Source organism: Sphaeramia orbicularis, chromosome 12 (assembly GCF_902148855.1).
Source record: "Sphaeramia orbicularis chromosome 12, fSphaOr1.1, whole genome shotgun sequence".
NCBI classification, from domain to species: Eukaryota; Metazoa; Chordata; class Actinopteri; order Kurtiformes; family Apogonidae; genus Sphaeramia; species Sphaeramia orbicularis.
Window position 1 is genome coordinate 80377234 of NC_043968.1, and position 12920 is coordinate 80390153.

A 12920-nucleotide genomic window follows, 5' to 3' on the forward strand; every position below is an offset into this window, starting at 1 on the left:
TCATCCATCTTTCCTTCTTTCAATCTTTTCTTCCATCCATCCATCCTTGACCATCTTTCCTTTTCCCTCCCTTCTTCTTTCCTTCTTTCCATATCATCCATCTTTCCTTCTTTCATTCTTTTCTTCATTCCTCATTCATCATTCCTTCCATCCATCCATCTTTCCTTTTCCCTCCCTTCCTCTTTCCTTCCCTCCTTTTTTATTCCTTCCATATCATCCATCTTTCCTCCTTTCACTCTTTTCTTCCATCCATCCATCCATCTTTGACTCATCTTTCCTTTTCCCTCCCTCCCTTCTTCCTTCCTTCATTCTTTTCAAATTATGCATCTTTCCTTCTTTTCTTCATTCCTCATTCTCTTTTCATCCATTCATCCATCCTTGACCCATCTTTCCTTTTCCCTCCCTTCTTCCTTCCTTCATTCCTTCCATATCATCCATCTTTCCTTCTTTCATTCTTTTCTTCAGTCCTCTTTTCATCCATCCATCCATCCATCCATCCATCTTTTCTTATTTGCTTAATCTTCATTATTCTTCTGGGTGTCTATTCGTTTTATTCTCATCTAACACATTTCTCTCCAGTAAACTTCGAACCCCGTGCTCTTTATGTATTTTCTTTCTGTTCTTTACTGTAACTCGGTCTCATTTACATCTTGGTGAAACAGATTCTGTTCGTACAGGAACAGCTCTTACAGATTAGGAGAACGGTGACCACGACTGACAGACGTTTGTTTCCAAAGTTAAACCAGACAGTCAAAAGGTTACGAAACTTGGGAGAACCTCCGGAACGCACCTTGAATTTGACTCGCAGCTGCTCATTAAAAAAAGATGCACTTTTCGCGGTGGGAAACGACAGAAACGAGAGGCTAAATCTGACTGTGGAGCGCCTCAATTCCCCCGGTGCCCAATTTTATGGGAAACAGTCATGAGATGAGATAAGTCAAAAGCGTTTTTTAAAGTCGAAGCGACAAAACGGTTTCAATTATCATGCCTTCCCTCATTCCCAACCCACAGACAAGCAATTACATGTTGTCTTTGTGAGCTACCGTGAAGTCCATTAATATTAAAAAGTATCTAATGTGCTGCAGGTGATTCTCTTGCTATTTTAATTTTACAGTCTAATTAGGAAAGTTAATTATACTTCTTCTCCCTCAAGGTGATATGCTTCCATGACCCGGAGAAACAGCTTTAGGTCTCAACGGCCACATGGTGCTGAAGCTGCGTCTATAATGATTAGGACGCCGGGGTGAGATATTTCTTCACATGCTTCACAGGACTGAGGTGACATAATAATCGGATAAAATAGTTCCAGTGTCCCTGTACGTCAGCATCATGTTTTATCAAGAATCAATAACCAGTTGGATTTGTGAAGTTGTCAGGTTCTGTTCTATACTGTAAAAAAAATTTGTAATTTAAAAGAATTTTTACTGTTTATTTTACAGATTTTTCCTGCATTTTTAAGATACAGGAAAATACCAATGAAATGACAAAATAGACTGTGATTTTAAATGCCAAATGTAAAATAACACGAAAAAATATAACTATAAAATTTCCATTTTTTAAAAGAATGTCTTTTTTTTCCACAGAAAAATACAGTTAAAATACATCTGCAAATGTAGCGTAATTTCACAAGTATTTATTTTCTATTTATGAGATTAAACTGTTAATTTAAAGTTTAATACTGTAAAAATAATAATAAAACCAGATAAAATTACTGACAATTAACCGTAAAAGAAGTGTTTGTTCTGTAAGTTTAACAAGACTTGTTTGTTAATTGACAAATATCTTGTGTAATTACAGGAGGTTTCACAACAAAAATGTTGAATAAATGTATTTTTGTGAATGTATAACATGTATAAGCACTGATAAACTGTCCAAATACAGTTTTTATCAGTGGATTGGACAACTGAGTCGCATTGAAAATTATTTATATATACATTTATAGGTAATTTGATTGTTTTAATACATGTAAATATTCTTTATTAAATATTAAAAAGTTAAAAAAAAAAAAAAAAAAAGCAAAATTTCATGTAAATTTAGGGCAAAAACCTCTTCTTTAATTATGGAAAATTACCGTATTTTTATGAGATGGTTACTTTCCGTTATTTAACTTTTTTTTTGGCACCCCTGCTGCCGTAATAATACTGTTTTTTTTTACAGGTTTGTTTTTTTTTTGTTTTTTTTTTCACAGTGTATGTTCCAGTCCTGTGGTCTGGATGCAGATCAATCTAACAATAGAAGTGGGCGGGACTTTCACTGGAGGAGAACTCAACTAATTCAATCAAAGTCCATATATCACTTCTATTAGTGATCAATAGGAACTATGTTGATATCTGGAACCATTTACATGTAGGGATGTAACAATATGAAAATTTCATATCACGGTTATTGTGACCAAAATTGTCACGGTTATCATTATTATCACAGTGTTATTGAAATTGTGCTCAAAATGTTCAAAAAGTACTAATGCACACATTGAAATAATTTAACCAAGTTGTATGTATAAATACATAAATAAATAAATAAATAAATAATTGGCACAATGTACCTGTACCTGTTGGCAGAAATATTTAAATATTAACCCTTAGTGGTCTGAGCCTATTTTGTCTGTTTTTTGTTTACTATACCCATGTTCGGTATCTTTTTTTTCAGCACAACTTCATTTATATCATCTGCCTATTATTTTTTTTTCACTTTAACCTACTATATCAACACAAAAGGATAAAGAAAACAAAAAAAATAAAATAAAATCCGATTTGAAAAATGTATATACTTTATTGCATAAATAACACAAAGACACTAAATGAACCTTTTCATAGACTTTAAAAGTGAATATTGGTTCCAAATATTAGGTATAGAAAATCAAAATTGTAATAAATTAAAACTATACTCAAACATTTGACATAAAAGCAGATCTTTACATAGGTGTTTTTTCCCCTAAAAGTGCGGTAATCAAACACGGTTATCATGATAATTAGAATTTAAACGGTAATACTAACCGTCTGCAATTTTACTGCGGTTTATCGTTATACCTGTAATCATCACATCCCTGTTTACATGTTATTCATTCATACGTCTTGTTGTTTAAAAGATCAGTGAGAGATCCACTTGTGGACCACTGCACCTGTTTTCTATTTGTTATATGTCACCGTGATTCGTTCTGCTGTCCATCCTGTTTGTTTGTTTGTTTGTTTGTTTGTTGTCTATATAATCTGTTCTGTTTACTGCATATGTAACCTGTGCTGCTACTTATTTTGTTTGTGTGCTGCCTCTTGGCCAGGTCATTATTACCTCCGCCAAGGAGGTTATGTTTTCATCTGGGTTTGTCTGTGTGCAAGATAACTCCGTCCATAAAAGGTTATGGACGGATTTGGATGAAATTTTCAGGAAATGTTGATACTGGCACAAGGAGGAAATTATTACATTTTGGTGGCGATCAAGGGGAGGGGCACTGATCTGCCTTGGCGGAGGTCTGCGCTCTCTGAGTGCTTTTCTAGTTGTAAATGACAATCAGTTCTCCACTAACTTATTTGGTTAAATAAAGGTTGAATAAATAAAATAAGTTATAAGCCATCAAAATATGGATCATTATAAGTAAAGGCAAATTTGCCATATTTCAAAAATTTCAAAATTTAAGTTTTTCTAAACTGTGAACAAACTTTGTAGACATTGTCCCAAGGAAAATACAAATACAGTTTTTAAAGAATCCAACCAGTAGTTCCGGAGTAGAAGATTGTGGAATTCTAGACACTGGCGACCTTTTTTTTGACCCTTTAAGGTCACTCAAGGTCAAAGGTCATGGACCCAAATGAGAGTCCATATATGACTTCCTATCAGTGACCATTAGTAACTATATTAATATCTCTAACCACTTCCATGTTATAAACCATCCAAATATGGACCATTAGAAGTAAAGGCAAATTTTTAAAATGTAAAAAATTTGTCAAAAATTCAAAAATCTAAATTTCTCAAAACAGTGAACAAACTTTGTAGACATTGTCCTAAGAAAGCTACATATAAAATGTTAAATTAATCCAACCAGAAATTTATTTTTTCTTTTTTTAGGGGGGGGGGGCTTCAGCAACATTTATTCCTCTTTCTTTCTTTTTTTTTTTTTAATTCTCTTTTTATTGAAAGAACCAACCAGAAATTTCAGAGTAATATCTAACCATTTCCATGTTATAAACCATCAAGACATCAGCCATTATAAGCAAAGGCCCATTTGTAATACTTCAAAAATTCATCAAAAATTCAGATGTTTGAAGAAGTTGCTAACGAACACAGACTTAGCGCCTTGACAGTAGCTCGTGGCCTATCAGCTGTCGAGTTAAAACGGAGGCCCGAGGACACAGACGCAGTTCGGCCACCGGCTTTTATCGTAAAGGTCGACTCGTGGACGGACAAAGCGTGGAGGTCGGAGGTGACGCGCTGCTGGTGGAGGATACAAAGACGTCAAACTCACCCACAGAGGAGATGTCTGTGAAGGGATCCTCGCCCTCCTCGGCGCCGATCAGGTCGTTTTTACCCTTTTTAGCTTTGCCTCGTTTCAGAACTGCAGAAGACAAAAACAGACACAGTTGGAATAAAAGCTCACACTGCTCTGGCATGTTTTTTATTTCCCTTCGTTACATAAATCTACAGTACAGTCTTTAATAACCTGTCAGTGTGCTGAAGTCTATTATAGGCGCATGCAGGAAAAAACAAGCTTTTCTATACTGCATTTTAATGGATATGTGTGTTCCAGGGGGTGAATGTCTATATGGCTGAGCTAATTGGACTCTATGAATAGCAGGCATCAATCATGCTTTTCATTTGGAGATTTTCTGCCTTCCTGCTCCATGCCAGCCTTGGAATGAAAAACTGCCAGCACGTCATCTATGTGATTTTGGCGTGACCTCCTCAGAGTCCTCACGGTTTCTACATGAGAAGAAGTACGAACTAGGCTCATACTGCTGGTACTTTAGTCCAAAAACACTGATCTAGTTACTCATTTCAAGAGAGAATATTTGACTTTACATCTCTCCCAGTTTGCGTGTACTAATTTGCTTGCTCAATCTAGAATTTTGCGTGTGGGGTGTGACCGCGGTTTGCGGGTGATTTACTAAGACTGCTTGCGCAAATTACAACAGTAGCAAAGTCTGGGAAACCGCCCTATTTAAATGAGGGTTTTGCGTGCGCTACTGGAGACAATAACACCGGAAAAACTGCTGTGGGATACGGCAGCACTAATGGGAACAGAGACTGGAATGATCCAGACGCACGGAAATGTAACGCTGGAGGAGTTTTGTCATAGAAGGTATTACATGACTCATTAATTCATTGATTTATTTTCTTTTTTTTTTCATTTATTGTTCTTTTCTTCTGACTAAGATTGTTATGATTCTTGATATTTGTATTATTATGTATGTTTTGCAAGTGCATGTATGCTAAATTTCATTGCATGTTTGGAATAAATCACTAAATCACTATTTTTCATTTTAAAGGTGTGTGTGTGTGTGCGCGGGGGGGGGGTAGTTGGATTGAATGACTGTCATGCGCACACAATTTTGTCACACTGTAGCCGAATGTCAGTGCGTATTTTTAATCACGATCATCAGGAGCCATAAAGTGTGTGTGTGTGTGTGTGTGTGGGGGGGGGGGGCATGTCTCAATTATTTTTTCTTCCGTCACTCCAAAAATGTTCACACCAGGGTGAAAAATGTGTTCTCTACATCTCGTTTCATCATTTCTTTGTCTCCTAACCACCTCCATGTCTGCACAATTCCACATCCAAACTGTTTGCTCCTCCTTTTCAGATGTGGTAAATATAGACACAGTTTCCATCAGTAAAATTGCTTTGGGGTTTGATAAATCACTTTGCGTGTGCTAAATTCATATATTTACATTTTCTCCTCCCAGCACACGCACAACTGCGTCTAAATACCACATATTTCATATTCATTGTGCCAAATGTACTAATTGGATGCAGACGCGTTGTTTTGCACCTTTGAAAGATGCAACCCTTAGTGTGTACTGTTAGTAAATCAGTTTGTACATTTTTTTGCGTGTGCAATGAGTTTGCACGCACTTTAATACACGCAAACCTTTGCTAGATCCGGCCCTAAGTGCAAAGTGTGAGTAACATGCTCACCTACTCTGTCCACTCTGGCTGGCGCTTTACTGCACCACTCATACCTGTCAGTCAAACCGACGATTCCGACTCCATATTTTCTGCTCTAACAACATCAGAGTGGCTTCTCTCCGGCTGCGGACTGCGGACGTTTTAATCCTCCACATGTAACTAATTGAGAAAATAAGGCCACGGGGAGCTGTCACTTTAGCGGATTCATCAGCGCCGACGATGTGTTTGGAGTTTGTGTCCGTCTACTGCAAACTACCTTTAAAAGTGTGGAGCAGAAGTGGATTTACTTTAACTAATCCAATCACAGCGACGGCTGATGGAAAGCCTGTTAATTAACCCTTGATTCACACTGGAGTTAATGGGGCTGGGACACAGAGAGAGAGAGAGAGAGAGAGAGAGAGAGAAGAGAGAAAGAGGAGAGAGAGGGAGGGAGAGAGGGAGAGAGAAAAGACAGCGAGAGGGAGAGAGAGGGAGAGAGAGAGAGAAAAGAGAGAGAGGGAGAGAGAGAGAGAAAAGAGAGAGAGAGCGAGAGAGAGAGAGGAGAAAATAGAGAGAGGGAGAGAGAAAAAGAGGCAGAGACATACAGAGAGAGAGAGAAAATAGAGAGAGAGGGAGACAGAGAGAGAATATATATATATATATAGAGAGAGAGAGAGAGGGAAAGAGAGCAATATATATATACAGAGAGAGAGAGAGAGAGAAAAGAGAGAGAGTAAAAATAGAGAGAATAGAGAGAAAAGAGAGAGGGAGAGAAAATAGAGAGAGAAGGGGGGAGAAAATAGAGGGGGGAGAGAGAGAGAGAAAATAGAGAGAAAGAGAGAAAATATATATATAGAGGGAGAGAAAATAGAGAGAGAGAATAGAGAGAGGAGAGGGGGGAGAGAAAATAGAGACAGACAGATAGACAGAAAGAGAGAGAGAGAGAGAGAATAGAGAGAGAGGGACAGACATACAGAGAGAGACAGACAGACAGACAGAGAGAGAGAGAAACTAAAGAGAGAGAGAGAAAGAATTGATAACCCAGAACAGGGATGAGCAAAGAAAGACCATAAGAAATTAAAAAAAAAAAAAAAAACACCCCATGATCCAGATTCTGTCGTCAAAGTGATTGACAGGACTGTGAAAAAACCTGAAAACTCAACACCTTCATTCCTCTTCTACATCCAGACTGCAGCCAAAACACACATGAAGCTGTTTTTTTTTTTTTTTTTTACTCAAATGTGACTCAAATCTGTGTGTAAAAAACCCACAATCAGGTCCAACAGGCTCCGGTCTGGGGGGTCGTATCTATAAAAGTCTGCGGTCCACAGACTTCCTCTGAGAAAAGACGGTCTGAAATTCCCCGTTGAAGTTGAGACTCATGCATGGGTTTGGCTTCTGCTGGAGGATGGGATGGCAGACACACAGAACAGTCTCCCACTCGCTGGGATTATTTCCACAGATTCCAGAGCTTCAGTAACAGAACAACTGTCAACATATCAAAGGGGATAAACTGAGAAAAGGAAAAGGTGTTTTGCTTGGAGTGTGAAGACGATGCAAACTACGGACTTCTACCAACTGATGCTAGTGTTGTGTCTGATATAAACGCTGCATTCAGGGGCTTTTCACAGGCAGGGTTTTCTCTTCCTTTTATTGAACAGTTATCAGGTTAACATGTCATAAAATATTTCTGTTATTTTGTACCTTATATATCAAATATACTTTTCACTTGTCAATATAAAGTCATTACATGTTTGTCATCATTTTTTTCAGCGTCCATGAGCGTGACTGCTTTCTGTGCAATTAAGTTGACTGTGACCGAATAAATTTTATTGGAAAATCGAACATAAAAATAAAGAGTAAATATGTCAGTAAAGACCTAGAAAATGTTACCGTCATATACACTACTGGTCAAAAGTTTTAGAACACCCCAATTTTTCCAGAATTTCATTGAAAATGATGCAGTTTAACGTCTCAGTGTACTCTGAAATTAAAGCATAGAGCAAATAAACAATTGAAGTTAAAAAAGAAATCATGGAATCAATTTAGAAGCCAAAATGTATTCTAAACTTTGGACTCATCACAGTGTCCACCTTTGGCAGATAGAATAGTGGAACACACTCATGGCATTCTTGCTACAATGGAAATCAAATATTCTTCAGAAACTTCTTCCCAACTCTGTTGCAGAAGTTCCCATAAATGTGTGTAGGTGTCTTTGCTTTCACTCTTCTGTCCAGTTCATCCCAAACAGCTCCATGGGGTTTAAGTCTGGACACTGTGCTAGACACTCCATGTTTTCAAGCGTACCATCTGGTTCTTTTTTCTTCAGGAAGTTCTGGCAAAGCTTGGACTTCTGTTTTGGGTCAGTCTCTTGCTGTAGGATGAACCCCTGACCAACTAGGCCCATCCCAGAGGGTAGTGCATGGCATGGCTGCAGAATGGAACTGTGGGAGCTGTTTGGGTTCAGGGTGCCTTTCACTGTGGACAAGTCACCGACCCTTAGGGATGGGAATCGAGAACCGGTTCTTTTTGAGAACTGGATCCCAGTAGCTTGATTCCTTGGAATCGTTTGCCTGCCTGCTTAACGATTCTGCTTATCGATTCCGTCTTCGTTGCGCTTGCGCGATGACGTCACATGTACGCTGCATTGTTTTGGTCAGAACGTAGCCAACATGGTGTTGAGGCAGAAACGGTCTAAACAGACGACACCAGGTCCACTGGAACACTGTCAAAGCTTCCATTTCTTCAAAAGGGTGGAATCCCTCCAATATGCTAAAACATTTGTCCACAGCATGTGAATCATTTACAGGAATGTCACGTATTTAATATGCTACTTAGCGACGCTTGTAAATGTAGCAGCAGAGTGAACACCGGTGTGGGCAACAAACGTCGTAACTCCTCAAATACAAGTTTCCGAAGGTAAGAAGGGAAAGGAAATGAGGTGCACAACAACGGGAGACAAGCTGAGTCGAACTGGTACCACGTAGTAGAAATGCAGCAATAGAGGAATTAGTAAAGTGTCTTTAGTTTCACTTTCACTGTACGTGCCCCCCAGGACCGGGCCTGGCGTCATCTGTTCTTATTATTTGTCCATACTGTATATGTTATATTTTCTGTGCAGAGATGGAAATACAAAAGACAGTTAATGCAAGCACACCCGTTTGTACTCTTGTATTCCCTCACCCAGTGAGAATCGATAAGAGAATCGATAAGGAATCGGATCGATAAGCAATATCAATAATGCAATCGGAATTTAACGATTCCCATCCCTACCGACCTTAGATCCAACAAAACAGCCCCAGACCGTCACACTTCCTCCTCCATGTTTGACAGTTGATGTCACACACTGAGGAACCATCCTTTCACCTACTAGACGGTGTACAGAAGTCCTGTGGGATGAACCCCAGATTTCAAATTTGGATTCCTCAGTCCAGAACCCCTTCTTCCAGTCTTCAGTAGTCCACTGGTGCTGTTTCATAGCCCAGCCAAGCCTCTTTTTCTTATTCTGAAGTCTCAGCAATGGCTTTCTTGCTGCAACTCGACCCATCAAACCTGCAACTGTTCAGTCTTCTGTTCCCAGTGTGAACTCAGACTTACTTACTCCTCCTCTATCTTCTCTGTGCTTTCAGCTGTTGTCCTGTCAGTCTCCTCTCACTCCAGCTGTTGACTGTCATAAACTTGTCTTCTGATTCTGTTGTGTCTTTGGTTCTTCCAGACCTCTTCTGTCTGCATGTCCCAGTCCAGTTTCTGAGTGCCTTTGGATGCTGAAGGAAACTGGACTGAGTGACACCTGGACTTTCTTGGACATTTCTCTGTAGCACAGACCTACATTTTTCAGTCTTCTGATGCTCTGTCTCTCTTCTATCATTAATTGCCTTTTCCTCTTTTCCATTTTTATAGTAACACACTACATTCTACAGTCCAATACTGTTCAGATAATGCTCCCAACGGTATGGTACCAAAGTGTGTTCAACACTACTTTTCTGCAGACACAGGGGGTTGGAAGGAATTCACAAACGTTGGGACACCTGAAGGAATTGGTAGCACCAACTTTCCAGGCTTGATCAACCTTCATTGCTGCAGAACTGCTTTAAGTTTTTAACCCATTTCTTGTTCATCTTTTTGTATAATTCTGAAATGTACATTATTTTTCAGTTTTGTTTAACCTTACCTTTTTTTTTTTTTTTACCTCTGGCAGTTCACCGCTTACCTTTGTACCATTTCAAGCCGTTCACTGGACTTGAACTGCTGGAATTTCAATACAAAACTGGAAAAATTGGGGTGCTCTAAACTCAGCTAACAGCAGAGATAAACCCACCAACTGGGCTAGTTCCATGATGGCTGCCCCCTGCTGTTGACAGAGTGTAAAACACACTAGTTTTCTCATAAATCAAAGTCAATAACAGGTTATGCTGCAGCGTTAAATATGACCTAATGTACAAATAAGGTAAACAGTGCTGGTTTTATTCAGCATTTATTAACTAAAACAATACGAGATCAAATAAGCGCCACCTCAAAGCTGAAAAGACAAACTGGAGTTTGTGCTGAAATTTGTGAAGTCGCTGCAATAAATGAAATCAACCTAGAAAAAACAACGGTATTACAGAGCTGTAGACCCACAGCCATCCAGAGAAACATCCCAGTTGGACACCAGAGACCAGAATGTGTCCTCAGCATTGATGAAGAAGGATGAGCACCTGACAGAAACAACAGACAGAACTAGAAGAAGAGGGTTTCAGGATCAAGGTGAGAAGCCTTCCACGCTGAGGGGGTTTTTGGACGGCACATTCAGGTTTTACAGAGGAAAGGCTTTAATATCACACAGGCTCGAGTCCAAAAACCACATAAGACCACATGGGACAGAGTAGGAAGAAAGAATCGTCTAAAGTTGCGACTAGAACGCGGTAATAAAAAATGCAACTTTCTAAACCCTTTAGGTGAAAAACTGTACGAGTAGGAAGGAGGAATGAACTGCCTCCTCAAATCAGGAGCAGTCTTTCCATACTGCTGCATTTACTCTGGTTTCCAGAAGAAACATGTCCTCCTGTTAGTTTCAGAGGTGGGAGTAAGTCATACACTATATGGACAAAAGTATGTGGACACGTTGAATTCAGGAGATAAGGCTGCGGAATCAGTCACATCTTTTAAAGAGCTTTTTCCATTGCTGCTCCAACCCTCTGGAACCCCCCCCCACACACACACACCTTCTATCCGACACCGCTCCGACCTCAACATCTTTAAATGTCTTTTCAAAGCTCATTTATTGAAGATTGCTTTTAATGTTTAGTTGTTATATATTCATAAACCTGCCTTTTGCACCTGCTTTTTATCCATTTTTAATGTGTTTGGTTTCTGTTTTTATCTGCTGTATGTAAAGTGTCTTCGAGTTTTATGAAAAGCACTATACAAATGTATTTTTTATATGTACACTACCAGGCAAAAGTTTGGACTCACCTGGTTTTTCTTTATTTTTATGACTATTTTCATTGTAGATTCTCACTGAAGGCATCAAAACTATGAATGAACACATATGGAATTATGTAGTTTAAAAAGGTGTGACAAAACTCAAAGCATGTTTTATATTTTAGATTCTTCAAAATAGCCACATTTTGCTTTTATTACTGCTTTGTGCATTCTTGGCATTCTCTTGATGAGCTTCATGAGGTAATCACCTGACATGTTTTCCAAAAGTCTGGAAGGAGTTCCAAATGATGCTGAGCTCTTGTTGGCCATCTGTGGTCCATCTCATGTCATTTAAATAAGAAGGTGAGTCCAAACTTTTGCCTGGTAGTGTATATGTATATAAAAAATTAAAAACGTATTATTATTAAATCACTTCTTAAAACAAACATTTTTATAGACTTGCCTTTGTGGGTGATTCTGTTTTTGCAGCAACACATTGGCCTCATAACTTTTGAAAAAAAAAAAATTATTAGTGAGTAGGGATGGGAATCGAGAACTGGTTCTTTTTGAGAACTGGATCCCAGTAGCTTGATTCCTTGGAATTGTTTGCCTGCTTAACGATTCTGCTTATCGATTCCACCTTCTTTGCAGTTGCGCAATGAAGTCACAGGTACGCTGCATTGTTTTGGTCAGAACGTAGCTAACATGGTGTTGAGGCAGAAACAGTCTAAACAGACGACACCAGGTCCACTGGAACACTGTCAAAGCTTCTATTCCTTCAAAAGGGTGGAATCCCTCCAATATGTTCAAACATTTGTCCACAGCATAGGATTCATTTACAGGAATGTCATGTATTTAATACGCTACTTAGCGATGCTTGTGAATCTAGCGGCAGAGTGAACACCAGGCCGTCATCCAGGCCTAGTTCCGGTTCCGGTGTGGGCAACAAATGTCATACCCCCTCAAATACAAGCTTCTGAAGGTAGGGGGAAAAAAATAGGTACACAACAACGGGAGACGGGCCGAGTCAAACCGGTTCCACGTAGTGGAAATACGGCAATAAAGGAATTAGTAAAGCGTCTTTAGTTTCACGTTCACTATACACGCCCCCCCCCCCCCCCCCCGAACCGGGCCTGGCGTCATCTGTTATTATTATTTGTACACACTGTATATGTCATATTTTCTGTGCAGAGATAGAAATACAAAAGACAGTTAATGCAAACGCACCTGTTTGTACTCTTGTATTCCCTCACCCAAAGAGAATCGATAAGAGAATCAGATTGATAAGCAAAATTGATAAAAGGAATCAGAAGTGTTAAATTCTTATGGATTCCCATCCCTATTAGTGAGACATACAGGTGTAACATGTTTAAGATCCAAAAAAAGTAAGGTGAGAGTGGCAGTTGAAGCTTACTTCAGT

The 12920-nt window shown here is 39.1% G+C and overlaps 1 protein-coding gene across 1 annotated transcript in view; it reads right to left on the reverse strand.

The window, feature by feature from the left end:
- Positions 1-12920, reverse strand: part of LOC115429602 (voltage-dependent N-type calcium channel subunit alpha-1B-like) — a 469655-nt gene that overhangs the window by 226347 nt on the left and 230388 nt on the right. Inside the window, exon 12 of the mRNA XM_030149195.1 lies at positions 4460-4549. Coding sequence (XP_030005055.1) covers positions 4460-4549 — 90 coding nt within the window. The remainder of the gene's footprint in view (positions 1-4459; positions 4550-12920) is intronic.